At 40.6% G+C, this 20,051-nt stretch overlaps 1 protein-coding gene across 3 annotated transcripts in view; it reads right to left on the bottom strand.

Moving 5' to 3' along the window:
• Positions 1–18,560, bottom strand: part of nox4 (NADPH oxidase 4) — a 172,901-nt gene extending 154,341 nt beyond the window's left edge. For 2 of the 3 annotated variants that reach the window (XM_043691547.2, XM_087988033.1), the window contains exons 1-2: positions 18,276–18,560; positions 18,005–18,100 (exon numbers count right to left, since the gene is read on the bottom strand). In XM_043691547.2, the coding sequence (XP_043547482.2) occupies positions 18,005–18,100; positions 18,276–18,332 (153 nt within the window). In that variant the 5' untranslated portion in view covers positions 18,333–18,560. Of the gene's footprint in view, positions 1–18,004; positions 18,101–18,275 lie in introns of those variants that run through there. The other variant, XM_043691549.2, reaches the window with a different exon arrangement.
• Positions 18,561–20,051: the final 1,491 nt, after the last annotated feature.

Below are 20,051 nucleotides of genomic sequence, written 5' to 3'. Positions count from 1 at the left end.
CATTTGCCATGGCTAATCCACTTATCCTGGACATCCCTGAACACTATGGGTAATTTAGCCCATGGCCAATCCACCTAATTGGTACATCTTTGGACTGTGGAGGAAACCAGAGCACCCAGCAGAAACCCACTCAGACACAGGGAGAACATGCAAACTCCACACAGTTACCTAAGGGTGGAAATGAACCTGGGTCCCTGAAGCTGATAAGGCAGCATTGCTAATCACTGAGCCACCCACTGTAATTAAATCCTGCAAGACGTTCAGGAAATCCTTATTCAAGATTTCCCACTGGAAATTCTGCTTACCAACAGTCTCGAAGACACATGGAAAAGGGGAATACAATAAGGACCCTGTTAAATAAGGAAAATCAGCTCCACAGCTGATGTCAAATTTGCTGCAAATATCCATGGAATGAGGAACAGAGGCCTTTTTTTATGACATTCATGGCCTCATTTATTGTAAACATTCAAATCAGGAAAAGAGGTAAGCAAAGGCAAAATGGTACCTCAAGCCTGCTCAGCAATTCAATATGATTATGACTGTGCAGATTACTCCACATCCCTGTATATCCCTTATCATGAATCTACCTCCATCTTGCAAAGGCTTTGCTTTCATTATGAGGAAGAGTTCCAAAAATTCACAACCCAATGAGAGAAAGAAAACTTTTTTTTTTAAAATGGATGGCCCCTTGTCTTTAAACAGTGACCTCTAATTCTAGATTACCCCACAAGAGGAAAAATCCTTATTAAATTCACCCTATCAAGACTCAAGTTCATATGTTAATCACATTGACTCCTACTCTAAATACCAGTGGGTACAAGCATAACCTTCCCTCATAAGACAACCAACCATAGAGTCATAGAGATGTACAGCATGGAAACAGACCCTTCGGTCCAACCTGTCCACGCCGACCAGATATCCCAACCCAATCTAGTCCCACATGCCAGCACCCAGCCCATATCCCTCCAAACCCTTCCTATTCATATACCCATCCAAATGCTTCTTAAATGTTGCAATTGTACCCAGCCTCCACCACATCCTCTGGCAGCTCACTTCCACACTCTGCGTGAAAAAGTTGCCTCTTAGGTCTCACCTCTCTCACCCTAAACCTATGCCCTCTAGATCTGGACTCCCCGACCCCAGGGAAAAGACTTTGTCTATTTATCCTATCCATACCCCTCATAATTTTGTAAACCTCTATAAGGTCACCCCTCAGCCTCCAACGCTCCAGGGAAAACAGCCCCAGCCTGTTCAGCCTCTTCCTATAGCTCAAATCCTCCAACCCTGGCAACATCCTTGTAAATCTTTTCTGAACCCTTTCAAGTTTCACAATATCTTTCCAATAGGAAGGAGACCAGAATTGCATGCAATATTCCAACAGTGGACTAACCAATGGTCTGTACAGCCGCAAAATGAACTCCCAACCCCTGTACTCAATACTATGACCAATAAAGGAAAGCATACCAAACGCCTTCATCACTATCCTATCTACCTGCGACTCCACTTTCAAGAAGCTATGAACCAGCACTTCAAGGTCTCTTTGTTCAGCAACATTCCCTAGGACATTACCATTAAGTGTATAAGTCCTGCTAAGATTTGCTTTCCCAAAATGCAGCACCTCGCATTTATCTGAATTAAACTCCATCTGCCACTTCTCAGCCCATTGGCCCATCTGGTCCAGATCCTGTTGTAATCTGAGATAACCCTCTTCGTTGTCCACTACACCCCCAATTTTGGTGTCATCTGCAAACTTACTAACTGTACCTCTTATGCTCGCATCCAAATCATTTATGTAAATGGCAAAAAGTAGAGGACCCAGCACTGAACCTTGTGGCACTCCACTGGTCACAGGCCTCCAGTCTGAACAACAACCTCTACCACCACCCTCTGTCTTCTACCTTTGAGCCAGTTCTGTATCCAAATGGCTAGTTCTCCCTGTATTCCATGAGATCGAAGCTTGCTAATCAGTCTCCCATGGGGAACCTTGTCGAACGCCTTACTGAAGTCCATATAGATCACATCTACTGCTCTGCCCTCATCAATCTTCTTTGTTACTTCTTCAAAAAACTCAACCAAGTTTGTGAGACATGATTTCCCACGCACAAAGCCATGTTGACTATCCCTAATCAGTCCTTTCCAAATACATGTACTTCCTGTACCTCAGGATTCCCTCCAACAACTTGCCCATCACGGAGGTCAGGCTCACCGGTCTATTGTTCCCTGGCTTGTCTTTACAGCCCTCCTTAAACAGTGGCACCATGTTTGCCAACCTCCAGTCTTCCAGCACCTCACCTGTGACTATCAATGATACAAATATCTCAGCAAGAGGCCCAGCAATCAATTCTCTAGCTTCCCACAGAGTTCTCGGGTACACGTGATCAGGTCCTGGGGATTTATCACCTTCAACCATTTCAAGACATCCAGCACTTCCTCCTCTGGAACCTGGACATTTTGCAAGATGTCACCATCTATTTCCCTATGGTCTATATCTTCCATAACCTTTTCCACTGTCAACACTGATGCAAAATATTCATTTAGTATCTCCCCCATTTTCTGTGGCTCCACACAAAGGCCGCCTTTCTGATCTTTGAGGGGCCCTATTCTCTCCCTAGTTACCCTTTTGTCCTTAATATATTTGTAAAAACCTTTTGGATTCTCCTCAATTCTATTTCCCAACGCTATCTCATGTCCCCGTTTTGCCCTCCTGACTTCCCTCTCAAGTATACTCCTACTTCCTTTATACTCTTCTAAGGATTCACTTTATCTATCCTGTCTATACCTGACATATGCTTCCTTCTTTTTCTTAACCAAACCCTCAATTTCTTTAGTCATCCAGGATTCCCTATACCTACCAGCCTTCCCTTTCACCCTGACAGGAATATACTTATTCTGGATTCTTGTTAGCTCAGTTCTGAAGGCTTCCCATTTTCCAGCCGTCCCTTTACCTGCGAACATCTGCCTCCAATCAGCTTTCGAAAGTTCTTGCCTAATATCATTAAAATTGACCTTTCTCCAATTTAGAACTTCAACTTTTAGATCTGGTCTATCCTTTTCCATCATGATTTTAAAATGAATAGAATTATGGCCCCAAAGTGCTCCCCCACTGACACCTCAGTCACCTGCCTCATTTCCTAAGAGTAGGTCAAGTTTTGCACCTTCTCTAGTAGGTACATCCACATACTGAATCAGAAAATTGTCTTGTACGCACTTAACAAATTCGTCTCCATCTAAACCTTTAACACTATGGCAATCCCAGTTGATGTTTGGAAAGTTAAAATCCCCTACCATAACTACCCTATTATTCTTACAGATAGCAGAGATCTCCTCTCAAATTTGTTTTTCAATTTCCCTCTGACTATTAGGGGCTCTAGAATACAATCCCAATAAGGTGATCATCCCTTTCTTATTTCTCAGTTCAACCCAAATACCCAAATAACTTCCCTGGATGTATTTCTGGGAATGTCCTCCCTCAGCACAGCTGAAATGTTATCCCTTATCAAAAATGCCACTCCCCCTCCTCTCTTGCCTCCCTTTCTATCCTTCCTGTAGCATTTGTATCCTGGAACATTAAGCTGCCAGTCCTGCCCATCCCTGAGCCATGTTTCTGTTATTAATCCCTGATATTATTCTAACAAACCTTCTCTGAACTGCTTCCAATGCTCTTATATCTTTCCTTGAATAACATTGTATACAGCATTTTGGATGTATAACTGAAGCATAACTTTTGTATTAAATTCTTCTCACAGTAAACAATAACATTCTATTAGCTTTCCTAATTAATTGCTGTACCTGCATACTAACCTTCTGCAATTCATCCACAAGGTCATCGAGATCTGTTAACATCTCAGTATTCTGCAATCTCTTAGCATTTAGGTAATGTTTCTTTGAGTTATTTCCCCTACCAAAATGGACAATTTCATATTTTTCTACATTGTAATCCATTTTAACCAGATCTTTCCCCACTTGCAGAACCTATTAATATCTCTTTATAGAGTTTTTATTCCTTCTTCACAATTTACTTTCCTTGCTATTTTTGTGCCGTCAACAAATTTAGCAACTATACCTTTGGTCTCTATAGCCAAGTCACTTATGCAAATTACAAGAAGTTGAAGACCCAGCACCGATCCCAGTGGCACACCAAACTATGTCTTATAAGTCGAACACAATATACCTGGTTAATTCATTTGGCATTTCCTTATTACCCATTATGCTTTTCTCAGACTCAATTTCTACACAGCTAACATTCAGATTCAACTCTTGATTTGTTAAAGATGCATTCAAAATCCTTATTTTTAAATCTTAGCTGGCTTTCTCTATTACTCCAATCTTTACCACCAAATTGTCTTTAGGTCTCTTTGTTTCCTTTTACATACTCTTCCAATCTGCTGACCAGCCACCCTTTTTTTGTGCAACCATATGCTTTGCTCTTTGGAATGCATCTCTCCTATGTACTCTGAGATCTGTTTAAATGCCTGCCCCCACATCTTTTTGCCCTATCCTTCATCCTAATTAGCCAGTTCACTTTGCTAGCTCTGATTTTATTCCCTCAATGGCCCAGCTTATTGAAATTTAAATTACTAGTCTTGAAGCGATACTTATCTCCCTCAAACTGAATGTAAAATTCAACCATATTATGAATGCAAGTCATTAATTAATCCTACTGTCTTGCGTAATAGCAGGGTTAGTGCAGCCTGCTCTCTCTGGTTGACTGTAGATGTAATGTGCCAAGAAAATACCCCAAAAGCCATCTCTCAAGCTGGTCATCTAGGTTACCTATACCCATGGAAAAAACTGCATTACAACAAGTGAAGAATTTGTCTGTTGATCGACTGTTACTTGCTAGAGCTATATAAAAATAAAATCTTTCAAAGTACTAAATCTTCTTTAATGCAAATTAATCTTGAAGCAAAGAAAAAACAGCAGCAGAAGCTATCAGAAATGTATCAATATCATTTCTTTTCAGAGTATTTCAAGTACAAATAATCTGCTAAATCAACCCAAGAAGGATTTCCTAACAATTGAATGGCTCATATATCATTAAAAATGATTAGCCTATACTGGCTATCTCATTCTGAATTCTATTTATGGAGACATTGGAGTACACATTAGGGCGGCACGGTGGCACAGTGGTTAGCACTGCTGCCTCACAGCGCCAGAGACCTGGGTTCAATTAACGCCTCAGGCGACTGACTATGTGGAGTTTGCACGTTCTCCCCGTGTCTGCGTGGGTTTCCTCCAGGTGCTCCGGTTTCCTCCCACAGTCCAAAGATGTGCAGGTCAGGTGAATTGGCCATACTAAATTGCCCATAGTGTTAGGTAAGGGGTAAATGTAGGGGTATGGGTGGGTTACGCTTTGGCGGGTTCGGTGTGGACTTGTTGGGCCGAAGGGCCTGTTTCCACACTGTAATCTAATCTAATCTAAACATCAGATCTGGGGTAAAGTTTCCAAATTCAACTCCGATTGAGAAAGGATAACATCTGTAGAGGTTGAAACTGGATTGCTGTTGATTTTCCATGGCTACTCAACTGAGACAAAGGTAGTACCATTCAAAATAAAACGGAAAATTCTGCAGATGCTGAAGCTCTGAAACAGACAATGAAGTTCTGAAATGTGATATTGGAATCAAAATTGAAAACATCCGTTTCTCTCCACCGATACTGCCAGACTGTTATGCTAATAGAACAAAAAAAACCACAGCACAGCAACAGGCACTTTGGCTCTCCATGGCTGTGCCAACCATGATACTATTCTAAACTAATCCCATGTGCCTGAACACGGTCCGTATCCCCCTATTTTCTGTCTGTTTATGTGTCTGTCCAAATGCTTCTCAATCTTTGTATCTGCTTCTATCACATCCTCTGGCAGCACATTCCAGGCACCAACTACCCTAGGTAAAAAGCTTTTCTCACACATATCCAGTAAACTTCTCCCTCTCACCTTAAACCTATGCCCCCTAATATTTGACATTTCCACAATGGGTAAAATACTGCAACTATCCATCCTATCCACACCCTTCAAGTTTACATACTTTTATCAGTTCGCCCTTCAACCTCCAACACTATAGCAAAGACTCCAAATTTGTCGAACGTGTCTTTACAACTAATACACTGCAATCCAGGCAACATCCTGCTAAACCCTTTCTGCATCCTCGCCAAAGCCTCCACATCCTTCCTATACTGTGGTGATCAGGACTACGCATTGTACCCCAAATGTGGCCTGACTGAAGTCTTCTACCATCACAGCATGACTTGCCAACTTTTGTGCTCAGTTCCCTGACTGATGAAATCAAGTATTCCATATGCCTTCTTTAGCACCTTATTCCCTTGTGTTGCCACTTTCAGGAAGCTATGGAGTTATACAGAGGAATCTTTAGGTGCATTAATGCTCTTGATGGTCTGGCAATTTCTGTATACATTCCTCTTCCCTTTGAACTCCCAAAATGCATCACCTCAAACTTGTCTGGATTAAACTTCATCTACCATTTCACCACCTAGCTTTCCAGTAGTCTACATCCTGCTGCATGCTTCAATACCCTTCCTCACTAACGACAACTCCAACAATTTTTGTGTCATCTGCACATTTTCTTTTTAGAACATCATTGGTCACAGACCTCCAGTCAGAGAAACACACCACCATAGTCTACGGCCAATACAATTTTGCAATTAACTTGCCAATTTGCGATGGATGCCATGTGACTTAATCTACGGAATCTTGTCAAATGCTTTAGCAAAGTCCATGCAGATGACATCCACTACCTTACCTTCAATCATAGACTCAGAGTCATAGAGATGTACAACATGGAAACAGAGCCTTCAGTCCAACTCATCCAGGCCAACCAGTTATCTTAACCTAATCCAGTCCCATTTGCCAGTACTTGGTCCATATCCCTCTGAACCCTTCCTATTCATACCCAGATGCCTTTTAAATGCTGTAATTATACTAGCCTCCACCACTTCCTCTGGCAGCTCATTCCATACACATGCCACCCTCTGCATGAAAAGATTGCCCTTTAGCTCCATTTTAAATCTTTCCCCTCTCACCCTAAACCGATGCCCCCTAGTTCTGGACTTCCCCACCCTAGGGAAAAGTGCTTGTCTATTTATCCTATCCATTCCCCTCATTATTTTATAAACCTCTCTAAAGGACCTCATCCACTTCCTCTAACTCCACACAAATTCACTCATCTGTCTGTCAGTGGACTTGCGCTTTCCCTAGGTATCCACTTCCTCCTTATATATAAAATGCCTTGGGATACTTTTAATCCTACTTTTCATGGCCCCTCTTGCCCTCCTAATTTATTTAAGTTCTTTTCTGCTTCCTTTACACTCAAGGGTTTTGTTTTGTTTGATTTCCGTTTTTGTTCTTGATTTTTCAACCAGTGAGAACATGTTTATCTACTCGGTCCAGACCCCTCATATTGAATACTGATATGAAATTTCCTCTGTTCTAAGGAGAACAATCCTAACTATCTATTAAACTGCACTTCCTCACCTTTAAATCTATTCACGCAAATCTTTTCTGCAATTTTTCTAATGCTATCACATCCTTTCTGAATGGAGGTGCTCAGAGCTGAATATAATATTCCAGTTGAGGCCAAATGATGTTTTATACAAGTTTAACATTATTTCCTTACTCTTATACTCTATACCCCATAAAGCCTAAGATCCTGGATGCTTTATTAACTGCTCTCTCAACCAGTTCTGCCAGCTTCAATGATTTGTACATATACACCCAGGAAGAGTGGAATCAGAAAAGGGTCCTGATGCAATATTCGTTTTAAGAGTTCTTATGCTCACACTCATGGAAGGCTACCATCCCACCAGACTGGCCAGAAGATTGCTGGATTCAAGTTCAATCTCCTGGAAGTTATTAAAAGCAAAATCAGGTTTTTCAAATGATAGGATTCCATTAATCAACTCCCCGTGGCAACACAGTCCATTTAGCTGAAATGTGAGGGGTACAGGCCCAGTATGATTGCATGCAACATTTAGATCACAGACGTAAGAGAAGTAACTATCAAAAGCTGAGTAAGCGCAATCTTTTTTCTTGGGGAAAAACACTTTAAAAGGAAGTTTTGGAAATTATGAAGCGGTTTAATACAGTCATATTAATTAATTTAAACAAACAACTTTTTTCTTTCATATTTGACTTTTGACAAGCACTATTTCAAATAAATTCTCCAGCCCTTATATTACCTCCTTGCTCCACTTCATTCTCTGAAATTAAATTAGTGTGCCCTCCCTTACATGACAAAATCAATTTAACCACAGCAACATGCCAGACAAATTGTAGACAGCCATTGCCTTTTTTAACACTCACTTTATTTTTAATCTTAGGCTAACTTTGAAAAATTAAAGTCAGCCATTATGATGGCCCTATTATTTATGCACTTTTAATTTGTGTTTCTTTATTTTTATTTATTTTGACTGTAGTGGTCCAAAATAAATTTCAAATCAAGAAGATTATTTTCTTCTTCTTCCCAAATGCTAGCTAAATTCAGCTGTTTTATCTTCTACATTATTCCAAAGTTCTACTGTTGAAATGGAAGTCATTGATTAATGTAGTCATACTTCCTTTTTCCTACACTATTCCTCTGACAATGGGACCAAGTACGTGTGGTGTTCAGATCAGCAATTACTTAAGTCATATTTCTGTTAAGACAATATCATTCTCAACGCCTCCTTAGATTCACCAGTTTTGCATAATATCCTTGGAGTCTTTACATGCATGCAATTCAAATCAATCTGATTGTGAATCTTATTCATTTACATCTACTCTTTATAAACTGGGGTGAATAATTTTCTGATCATTCTTAACTATTTACCCTTTTGCTCCATTATCTTATTCTCTATTCCATGTTCTGCAATTACTTTAATAGATTGATCAAGAACACTTATTCTCCCAGGAGAAACACTGGTGCTAGCTTTCCTCAAACTTCACATCCCCTGTACTAACTATTCTAGTCCTTTCAGCTAATTCCCAAAAATTTGAAACTTTTCCTCTTACATTAATTGTTCCACACAAATTTTTCTCCCTTATTTGCCTATTCCCACATCAAGATAACTAGCTTTATGATTCATTTGTGTCTTAATTTCATGTCGTAGTTTCTGTGTTGGGCTGCAAGTCAATTTCTCACTATACCCTTAATTTCATTATCAATCATTACTTCTGGCTATCCTTGTCCAGTTGGTAGCCACTCAGTTATATCGTTATCTTACCACATGAGAAACATTGGCCCAGATGCTGCACAGGCAAGAGGTTGACAACAAAATATCAGTGCTCATCACCATTGCCCTCTGAAAGTAAGTGCAACTTTAGGTGGTCAGGCATGCACACATTAGCATGGAAATCCTAGGTTGCAATCTACTCAATGTTCTGACAGAGGTTGCATTCTGCACCATTACCACCCACCCTCTCCCAGAGCCAAACATCACTGGAATCAGTGGTACAGGCAGTCCCCAGGCTGCAAACCAGTTCAGTTGCTGAGTCTGTTCACAAGTCGATCTGTACGCAAGACAGAACACAATTCAAGATAATATGAAGTTGTTTTTCATAAATTCAGGACATGTTAATACATCAGATGCTTAAAATTACACCCTTGTTTAGGATCACATTTGTAAGTTGGACATTTGTAAATCTGGGAACCCTTTTTAGGAAGTCACAATAAGGACTAAAGCTATCAATTGAATTCTGTTTCAGTTCATTCAGTACCTTTGAAATTTTTGCTTGAAGCATTCAATTACTCCCAAATTGTGGCACTACAAGCTGAACATGGGCTGTGCAATCTGAGCAGGTGCATTTGGCCTAGATTTCGCAGAATCAATTAGTCACTGTCTAAGCATTTTCCTCAGCTCTGGTAATCTATACTTCGCAAAATTATTTTAGGAAAAGCAGAGAATAAGTTTCACAAATGTTTTATAAAAGATTACTCAGGCCAGACATTAGAGAACATTCTGAAAACAAAAAAAAAAGTCCACTACATTGAAACAATCTCTAAATAAGATTGCAGTTGTAATTTGGAAAAGCACACTTGCCAGTGTTTGGAACAGAAAACAAACTTTAGTTAGAAATTTTCACATTCAATGCAAAACACCCAGTCACTTTGCCCAAATACATCCCCGATCTACCAAAGCACTAAACTACCCTAAACGAATGTCATTTTAGCCATCTTCCAGAGTCTTCTGACTTGTTCCACCTGTCACTCACATGGACCTTTTGATATGTGGAGTACACGACAAACCTGGAAACCATAGGACAAACCTGTTGATAATGAAGTGAACAACTCCTTGTTATCACACATGGTTTAAAATAGAATAAATATTAATGTAATACTTATCTTCATCACCTTTATTTTGAAGGAAGAATGCAACAATCACTGTAAAATAATTTGCATTGATGCTAGATGTGAATTGTTTCCTAATTTGCTTTGTTTATAACTGTTCCTGCACATTGCTCAGATTGAACAAATGGGAGAGCTCAGAAAGCGTGTAGCCGTAAATGTGACACATTTGCTGCAGAGAATGCGGGAAAAGTGCTTGTTCAAAGGAATCAGGGACATCTGTTCTTAGTGTCAATGGAGCAGTGTAAATAAAGTGATAACATTTGTTCACTTGTGGAATGTGTGGCAGTACTTCCTTCTCACACTGGAGGCGTATATTTCACAATAGGCTGTAGATTAACTAAATCGCTGGATTATATCAAAGACTGAACAAAACTCATACTCAATAAAAAAAAGAACTTGTAATTTAATAAGCTGAATGGAATATGCACATAATAGAACAATCCTGATACATTTTCATGCATACCACACTGAGTAGATTTGAATTTATGAAGCTGAGTTCCCTCATCTTGGCTGTCCTGGAATGGGAATGTCTGATTGCCCTTACAGGGTAGGAAAACTCAAAGGCTGAAAGTGGCATAGTAAGGAAGTTGTGTGAGCGAGAGAGAATAAAGAAACTTTCTTCTGTAAATTACATTCACTGACTGAAAGGTGAGGGAAAGAGAGAGAGAAAAATAAAAGGTGATGGTAAGTTTAACTATTTATGGTCTGATTTGAGTGACCACTGGCTTGTCGTGGATTGAATGTTTGTGTGTTGTTCCCTGGAGCTTGAGATCCGGGAGGGTTATGAATTCAATTTGCATTCTGGGAATCCAATTTGATTTTGAAAGAAAAAGCCATTTTATAAGGACAATGATACTGGGCATGTGAGCAGAGCCAGGTGACCCCATGAACTTTATCACATAGTTTAGACATGTCCCTCGTTATGATGTACTGTTTAAAGGAAAGTTTAACCAAAACATTTGGGGCCTAGCTGAATCAAAGTTTCCCACTTTGATGTGCATGTAGCTTAATTAGTCAAGCATACTCAGACCTGTCTTCCTCTGCAAACTTCTGCCATTTTATTACTGCTCATCTGACTAAGGACATGTGGTGTTTTTGTAATTTTAATACCAATTTCTGTATAAAGATAGCTTGTTTGCAACAATAAAGGAGAGTAGCCTGAGAGAGCTCTTAGAGGAAAGAGCTGGCGCTGCTACTCTGCTAATGGTTTTAGAACCTTAGCTCAAGCCTGGCTTGTAGGATCTTTGTTATAGTCTAATATTGATGCCATTGATAAATAAGGGAATAATTTAAACTAAACTGCCTGTAACAGTTTTATATTCCAGGCTACCACACAGTATAATCTCCAGGATGAACCGTGGGCAGCACAGTGGTTAGCACTGCTGCCTCACAGCGCCAGAGACCCGGGTTCAATTCCCGCCTCAGGCGACTGACTGTGTGGAGTTTGCACGTTCTCCCCGTGTCTGCGTGGGTTTCCTCCGGGTGCTCCGGTTTCCTCCCACAGTCCAAAGAGGTGCAGGTCAGGTGAATTGGCCATGCTAAATTGCCCGTAGTGTTAGGTAAGGGGTAAATGTAGGGGTATGGGTGGGTTGCGCTTCGGCGGGGCGGTGTGGACTTGTTGGGCCGAAGGGCCTGTTTCCACACTGTAAGTAATCTAAAAAAAAAACCAAGAGAAGCTACAGGTAGAGTCCATCAGGACTCCCTGAGCAATCTCGAATAGGCATTTTAACAGAGCTGCCTGCTTTAATTGAAATTAGTTGAAAAACAATGTCAAAGAAATGTATCAACTAACTTTTCCCCTTTCTCTTTTAAATGGGAATCTACAAATGAAATTGGATGCACAGAACTCCTTCAAATATGGAGGTGTTTCTATTTGGTTCCAATCATTACTTTTGAAGTTTAACAGTAATCCTAATTGCTGTTAAATATAATTTAATATTAATTTTTACAGATATTTCAATATCAGTAATGATACCACAACCAGTCTTCACAAACTAGGGTTACTAGAAAGAGACAGCAGATTGGCACTAAATGAAAATGCTCAGAGGCAGTGCTGACATAATAAGGCGGATGTGAAAGTGGGCTAAATGGAAGCACCTGCTCCAAGATGATCAGTACTATGTAGCAGCTGACTTCCTGTGTTCTTCCAAGTCATAGCATTCCTGGAATATAAATATTAGAAAATGGCCACAAAATTCAGTTTGAAAAGTTCAGTTGTGAACACCTTAGGCTGTAAATGAGATGGGTATTGCTGGCTGGACCAACATTTACTGTCAATCACAGTTGCCCTTGAGAAGATAGCGGTAAGTTGCCTTCTTTAATTGCTGAAATCCATTTGGTGTATGCACATTAACAGCACAGTTGATTTATTGGATAAGATTTTATTGTCATGTGTACTCAAGTACAGCAGTATAGTGAAATGTGTCTAATGTCACACACAGCGCTATCTTAGGTACAAAAGGTACCTAGGTACGTGAAAGTTAGGTATAAAGAAGTAAAAAGAGTGAAACAAAGTTAAGCATTACAGATCTTCATAGAATAAGTAGAAAAATAATAAAAAGGTAATCATTAACATTAATCTTCACCTAAACTAGAAAAATAAAGGAATAAAGTTAAAGCTTCAGCAGTCTTTGAGTCCTTAGCCGTGATGGAGCCCTCCTCTGCACAGCTCGCTCTCCAGGAGACCTCAGCTGCCTGTTCTCAACACCACCGCAGATACCAGGGGAGACTCCTCATCGCTAGCTCTTCCTGAGTTACGTCATGACGCAATCCCTACTGCTGCTGTCACTGAAGCTCTACCTTCAATCTCCTCATACTCCCTCTGGAACATGCCTGGGCAGGATCCACTTACAGCCTCTGGTCAGTATGCGTTGGACTCCACTCTCACCACTGGCCATTTCAGACACCTGGTGGAGACATTGCCATGGGTCACCAAAAGTCTTCCCACTCCAGGCCGAAGACTGCTGCGGGCAGCTGAGACATTGGGCCGAGGGACCACGCTGAGGAGGTGGAGAGGGAGTTCCTGGATTTTGGAGAAACAGTGACATGGAAACACATCACCATTCCTTCAAAGTCAGGATGATGGGTGGATTGGAGGGTAATTTATAGGGGATGTAACCAAATATTTTCTGCCCTTGTTCTTCTAGGTGGTAGTTGTCATGGACTTGCAAGGTGCTACGGAGGTGAACTGATGCAGTACCATCTACAAGGTGCATTCACTGCTATTACTAAATATTGCTGGTGGAGGGTGCAGTGATTGGAACAAGGTCAGCCAGGTGGACCTCAGAGCATGAGTTCTCTGATTGGACCAGATTAACAGCCTTAAATCAGGGAGCCCTGGCCAACAAGTACAAATAGGAGCACTAAGGGTTCCGTTTACTCAGAGCCAGCTCTGAGCTAGCTGCACCAGTGTCAGGCATGTGATTAGATTCCCCTACAGTGTGGAAATAGGCCCTTTGGCCCAATCAGGCAGGAGATAGTTTACAGTCTGGTACACACCATGAGTAGGAGGTGTTATGGACTAGGCCATACAAACAAACAAAAACATTCTTAAACTGGCAGGAGAAAGTGAGGACTGCAGATGCTGGAGATCAGAGCTTAAAAATGTGTTGCTGGAAAAGCGCAGTAGGTCAGGCAGCATCAAAGGAGTAGGAGAATCGACGTTTCAGGCATAAGCCCTTCTTCAGGAAGGATTCCTGAAGGGCTTATGCCCGAAATGTTGATTCTTAAACAGGCAGCCCAGACCATAACTTTGCAATTTGTTTCAGTAAGTGTCCAGCAAAATTTACCCAGAGTAAGTTAGCTTGGTTTTAAAAACAGAAAAACTTATTCACAAAATTACACAATGAAACAAAGAACATATTAAAGAATCCCTACAGAATTCAGTCCATCCAAACTAGACTTAATTAGACTGTTCCAAATATATACTATAGTCCCAATAAGCAAACCCGCTTTAACAGTACAAGTCGAACAAATGCTTGCAGGTTGAAGTTAGAAGGGGAGAGAGAGAGAGAGAGAGAGAGAGAGAGAGAGAGAGAGAGAGAGAGAGAGAGAGAGAGAGAGAGAGAGAGAGAGAGAGAGAGAGAGAGAGAGAGAGAGAGATTTGCAGCCTGTTTCCAAACAGCTGAACTCTTAACTAGTTCTAGACTGAACTGCTCAGTTAGAGAGCTAACCACCCCCCTTCCATTATACAGGTCACTTCAAAAACAAGGCCACTTTGGCCTGAAGTCTCATCCATTTACATATAAACAAAAGGCCTTTCAAAATCCTTTTTCATCTCTGTACCAAACTAGTGTAATCAGAGCCTGGAGGGTTTTATGACCACCTGATCAGCCAATGCAGCCTCAGCCACAGGGCCTAAACAAAAACAGACGTTTCACTAAGATGTATCATCACAATGATGAGGAGGAGTTTAGAGAGTAGCTTGACAATCAATAAGTGTCCAGGAACAAGGAGGTTGCAGTCTAACCAAGGGGCAAGGATAGCATTGGTGCCACCTCAACTGAAGAAGAGATTACAGACAAGGTCTTCTAAATGGAACTCAGATGGTAAAACCAAGAGGAGCCCAAATGGAGCATACAGAACTGTTGGGTCGGCTTGAGAAGGACTACAGCTACAGGTTTAATGAGCAATAGAGCTTTGTGCTAACAGGTTTTCTATCTGAAGTCTAGAAAAGTCAGAAGCATCTGGCTTGAAAGTTTCAAGCAAACAGCTTTAAATAGTGCAGGTGGGCAGGGACTCAAGTAACCAAACATATGCTCAACTAAGTACTTAAGAGAGGGCATTAATAAGACCAACTGAAGGGCTCTTGTGAGCAGTAGTAGAGTCCCTACCTCTGAACCAGGAGGCCCAGGTTTACGTTGCACCTGCTTCAGAGGTGTGTAACATCATCTCTGAACAGGTTGATTCAAAAGAAGTCTGAAGTGGCAGATTATCTTAATTGAATGTTAGACTCCAAGTGGTGTCACAATCAATCCAGTCTCTGTGCTCCCAGTGCACGTATCCCATGCTATCTCTCCTCCCAGACATGTTACAAAACACAAGCCATGCAGGACATTGGAGAGGAGCAAGTGCTGTTTTATTACTGGTGGGCAACCGTAGCACTAATATCATGGTTTAGGAACAGCCTAAGTTTTCAGGTAATTTTCTTCAACTAAAATTCAATAAGAATACCATTGACATACCAGTGAAACAAAATAAAAGCATTCTATTGTTTCCAAAAGCATTTCTGCAGAATGTGAAATAATATCAAGCAGAAACTGAAAAAGGACACAGAAGGCAGGCTAGCTCAAATATATTTTGGGAACACAAGTTGGGAATCAGATAAACGTGATCTAAACCAACAGTGGAATAGGGTTGACCAACATAGTAGTCTCCTCTAATTCCTATGCTTGGAAAAGAAATTTGCCTTATTTAATTAGATTATTGTTAATCTGTAACTCAACCCATTTACTTGCCTGTGTCCCATACATTTTTTATTTGGTCACATGATGGGAATCTGAGTAACAATAACGTGTACTTATACAGCAGCTTTAACGATGAAAATAATAAGGTACAGGAGTATGAACCCCAAAAACAGCAGCACCAAACTATGCCAGCAGTTAAGTCAGTCTGACAAGTTTCTTCTAAGGGAGAACCAAAGATAACACTTCTCACCATCCCCCACCTGAAAGAATTTCCTTAATCCATTTCTATATTGCCTGATTTAAATTTTAATGTTATGACACCTTGTTCTGGATTCTTCCAAATCCTTTTTGATAAATAATCAAAATAGTCTGGATTAGTTCACTTTTATTTCTGAAGCAGTGTTAAATAAATCAAAAATATTAACACTAAAATCAGCACAACTAACTTTTAAACAAGGAGACCAAAAGCAGGAGAGTCTCCAAAAAGGAGTTAGTATTCAGCATAAAAGATTATTCTTAATAGAAAAATCAATGCCTGGTTTAACATTTTATATGATTTTATCATTGGATATTTTGAAATCAAGTTTTCCTCAAAAATATGATTTTATTTTTTGTCACAATTTAAATTTATGCACTTCACAATTCACCTGACAAAGCAGCAGTGCTCAAAAGCTTGTGATTTTAAATGAATCTGTTGGGACTGTAACCTGGTGTCATGTGACTTCGGACTTTGTCAACCCAAATCCAACACAAGCATCTCCACATCACCAATTTATTTGACATGGATTAAAATGTGTTTGCTGAAAATGTGTCACTGGAAAAGCGCAGCAGGTCAGGCAGCATCCAAGGAGCAGGAGAATCGACATTTCGGGCATAAGCCCTTCTTCAGGAAACACTTTCTCCATTAAAATGTATTAAACCAGCTTGGAAAACACAATAGGATTTTTTTTTTCCAGTTTTATAACTAGTCATCCTTTTCCCAAACATATCAGTAAGAAATTATTTGCCAGTTGGTTAGTATCTTGGAGGATGTGTCAGAGGAAACCAGAGATCAGAAAAGCCTTCATTACAGGAGATTGCTGTTAGAGATCTTACTGATGTTAGGTCTAGAAACAAACTTTTTTTAATGCTATATAGGCAATGTCTTATCTTAATACTAATGGGGACAGAAAAAGGATCCACAACTAGAGTTCTGAAGAAGGGTCATTGAAGTCGAAACGTTAAACTTTTTTCTCTCCACAGATGCTGCCAGACCAGCTAAGTTTTCGAGCAATGTCTGTTTTCTGATTTCCAGCATCTTCAGTTCTTTTGATTTTTTTGCTTAGTGTTGCACCTCCATATACATGCAAGGTTATTAATAGTAACACCCAAAGTATAACTACTTTGAAATCTCAATCTTGATTACAACGATGAACTGCAAAACTTAATGATCTGTTTCGTATCACACATACACAAAATGCTTTTGAAAGTGAACGTCTTTCTGAATTGAAGTTTAAATAGAAATAAAACATAATTTTTATGTAATGGGTAATATTTGTCAAGTTAGCCCAGCCAAGCTGAACAGGTTTGAAGAAAACAGATTCCATTCCACTTGGAAAACCCTGCACCTCTCTCGGACCACAGTTGGTTGCACCAACATGAATGAAATTCGATTTGGATAAAATATTGCTACTCAGTGGTACAAATGTTTTCACGTTCCAGAACGTCTTCCTGGTTTATTTCCCAGGGACTCTATACACGCGCTGCACGTAACCGGTCAGAAGTTGGTGATTTAAACCATACTATTGTGCATATTCTTTCACAATGTTCATTGTACTGGCAATTATTTTCAAATTTATTTCAAATGTCCTCATTTAAGGCATTCCCTGCCTGTTTTCGTTGTAACCCCAAGAGAGTTTCAGCCGTTAACTTTTAATCTTTCTTGACTAGTTATTTACAAATGCTTCCAATATAAAAGGATTCACAAACTAAGGCCACTGTCCTTTTTTTTCGGTCACTTCCTGTACCAACGAGAATTAATTGAATTTACAATTAATGCCGCAACTACAGAAGAATAGCAACTTCACCGTTTAAAATATTTTCAGTGTTTGGTGAGAGAGATCATGATATGGATTTTCTATTGTTCAGAAACAGCTTGTTCAACAGACAAGCTGCTCTTCACTGGCAAATGTTCATCTGTCAGTCTCACTACCCCCACCGAAGCCTACCGCAGACTTCTCCATGAATGGACAGAAACGGATCTTTTGTTCTACTTACCCCAAGCATCCGATGCAAATAATAATACTGTGTACCGTAGTAATAAAGTCTAAAGGTCTTCCAAAACAGCAACACGTTCACCGACAACCAGAAAAGCTGAAAGAAAGGAAGGGAGAGAGAAGAAAGAAAAAAAAGTTGTTTTAAAGTCAATCTGTGTTATTTCAACACTGGAGATTGCTGACTCGCCTATTTCAGAAAGGCTGGAAAAAGTGTTTTTAAATGTTTTGTAATTCTCAAAGTGAAGAGCATTTTTTGTATTCACCAACCTTACCAAAAACAGATGTTTTCCGCCCTCGTTGGACAGCCAGCTTCTGCAGGACAAAGCCATGGTACAGCGCTTTGGGGATTCTTTGCCTTGCTCTCGGAGCTTTGGATTCCCGGCTCCCCAGCGTTAAATACCTTCCCAGGCGCCGAGCTGCAATGGCGCTCTTCCGCCCCTTGCTTCTCTTTGATCTTCCAGATTTTGTTGTGGGTGCATTTCCAACCGTAGCTCACAAGCGGCGGTTTCTGCCTTCGTGACGAAATTCACTCAACGGCATTTTTAGAAGTTATAGAATAACGGCAGAGCGGGAGGGAAGGAGCTGGGAGGAGGAGGAGGAGGAGGAGGAGGAGGGGGGTGGTGGAAATGAAGTGGGGGCTGGGAGGAGAGACACCGGATTAAAGAAACAAAGCAACATAGTTTTCTTTCAATCTTAACAAATGAATCAAAACAGAATCACGGCTTGACAAAATTAGAAGAGATCATGACAACAAAGTTTGGAATGAGCAGAATTAGGGACAAAACAGCTGCACAAAGGCAGATGAAAAGCAGCGCATGGAGGACGCTAACTTTATTCCAGTGCAAACTCAAGTGTCCAGTACCTGAAGTCACAAGCAGGTGATTTTCAACCTCTGTGCATCACATGGAGGTAGAAAGTCAAATGAAACCGATAATCTTGTGATGCAGTGGTAGTGTCCTTACCTCACGGCCAGGGGGTCTGAGTTCAAATCTTCCCATCCTTGAGTTCTGCCACATAACAGGTTGATTAAAAATAATTTATAGCAGAACAGAGTAACAGATAAGAAATATTTGCAGACAAGCAGGGTCTCGATAAAATGGAGAAAAGGTTGAGGTCATCCTTATAATCCTTTGATACTTATATGGCAGTGTTTTGCTTTTCAGGAGCCACACAGACTACCTGGAAATACAGATGTGACTATTATTTCTAATTAATAAATCATGAGAGGTGATGGACAGTGAACTAGCATCAGATTTTTAAATTCATTCCTCGGATCAGGGTGGCACTGATTAGGCCAGCAATTATTGCCCATCCCTTATTTACCAGAGGGCAATTATGAGTCAATCACATTGCTGTGGGGCAGGAGTCATATGTAGGCCAGACCAGATAATGGCGGTAGAGCAATAAAATGTGGAGCTGGAAAGGCACAGCAAGTCAGACAGCATTGGAGTAGCTGGAAAGTCGACACTTTGGGTAAGGATGGTAGTTCCCTTTCCTATAGGACATAATCCATCATTCGAGTCTTAATTTCAGATTTTTATTGAATTCAAATTTCACTATTTACCATAGCAGGCTTCAAACCCGCGTCCCCAGAACATTAACAACAAAACAGAAATTGCTGGAAACGCTCTGCAGGTCAGGCAGCATCTGTGGAGAGGAATCAGAGTTAATGTTTCAAGTCAAGTGATCCTCCCTCAAAACTTTGCCAGAACGTTATCTGGTCCTCTGGCTTAACAGTCAAAACGAGTGGCGTTGGAAAAGCATAGTCAGTCAGGCAGCATCTGAGAAACAGAGAAGTCAATATTTCGAGCATAAGCTCTTCACCAGGAATGTGGAGGGTAGGGTCCAAGGAGGCTGAGAGATAAATGGGAGGGGGAAGGTAGCTGGGAAGGTGATAGGTAGACGAAGGTGGAGGGTGATGGTGATAGGTCAGGGTGGAGGGTGGAGCGGATAAGTGGGAAGGAAGATGGACAGGTAGGTCATTTCAAGAGGGCAGTGCTGAGTTGGAGGGTTGCATCTGGGATAAGGTGGGGGGAGGGGATATGAGA

The sequence above is a fragment of the Chiloscyllium plagiosum genome, unplaced genomic scaffold, assembly GCF_037043375.1.
Source record: "Chiloscyllium plagiosum isolate Xiang-an unplaced genomic scaffold, Cpla_swu_hap1 HiC_scaffold_6, whole genome shotgun sequence".
In the NCBI taxonomy this organism is placed as follows: domain Eukaryota; kingdom Metazoa; phylum Chordata; class Chondrichthyes; order Orectolobiformes; family Hemiscylliidae; genus Chiloscyllium; species Chiloscyllium plagiosum.
Note: the sequence above shows the minus strand (reverse complement) of the source record. Positions and strands in the feature narration are given on the sequence as shown.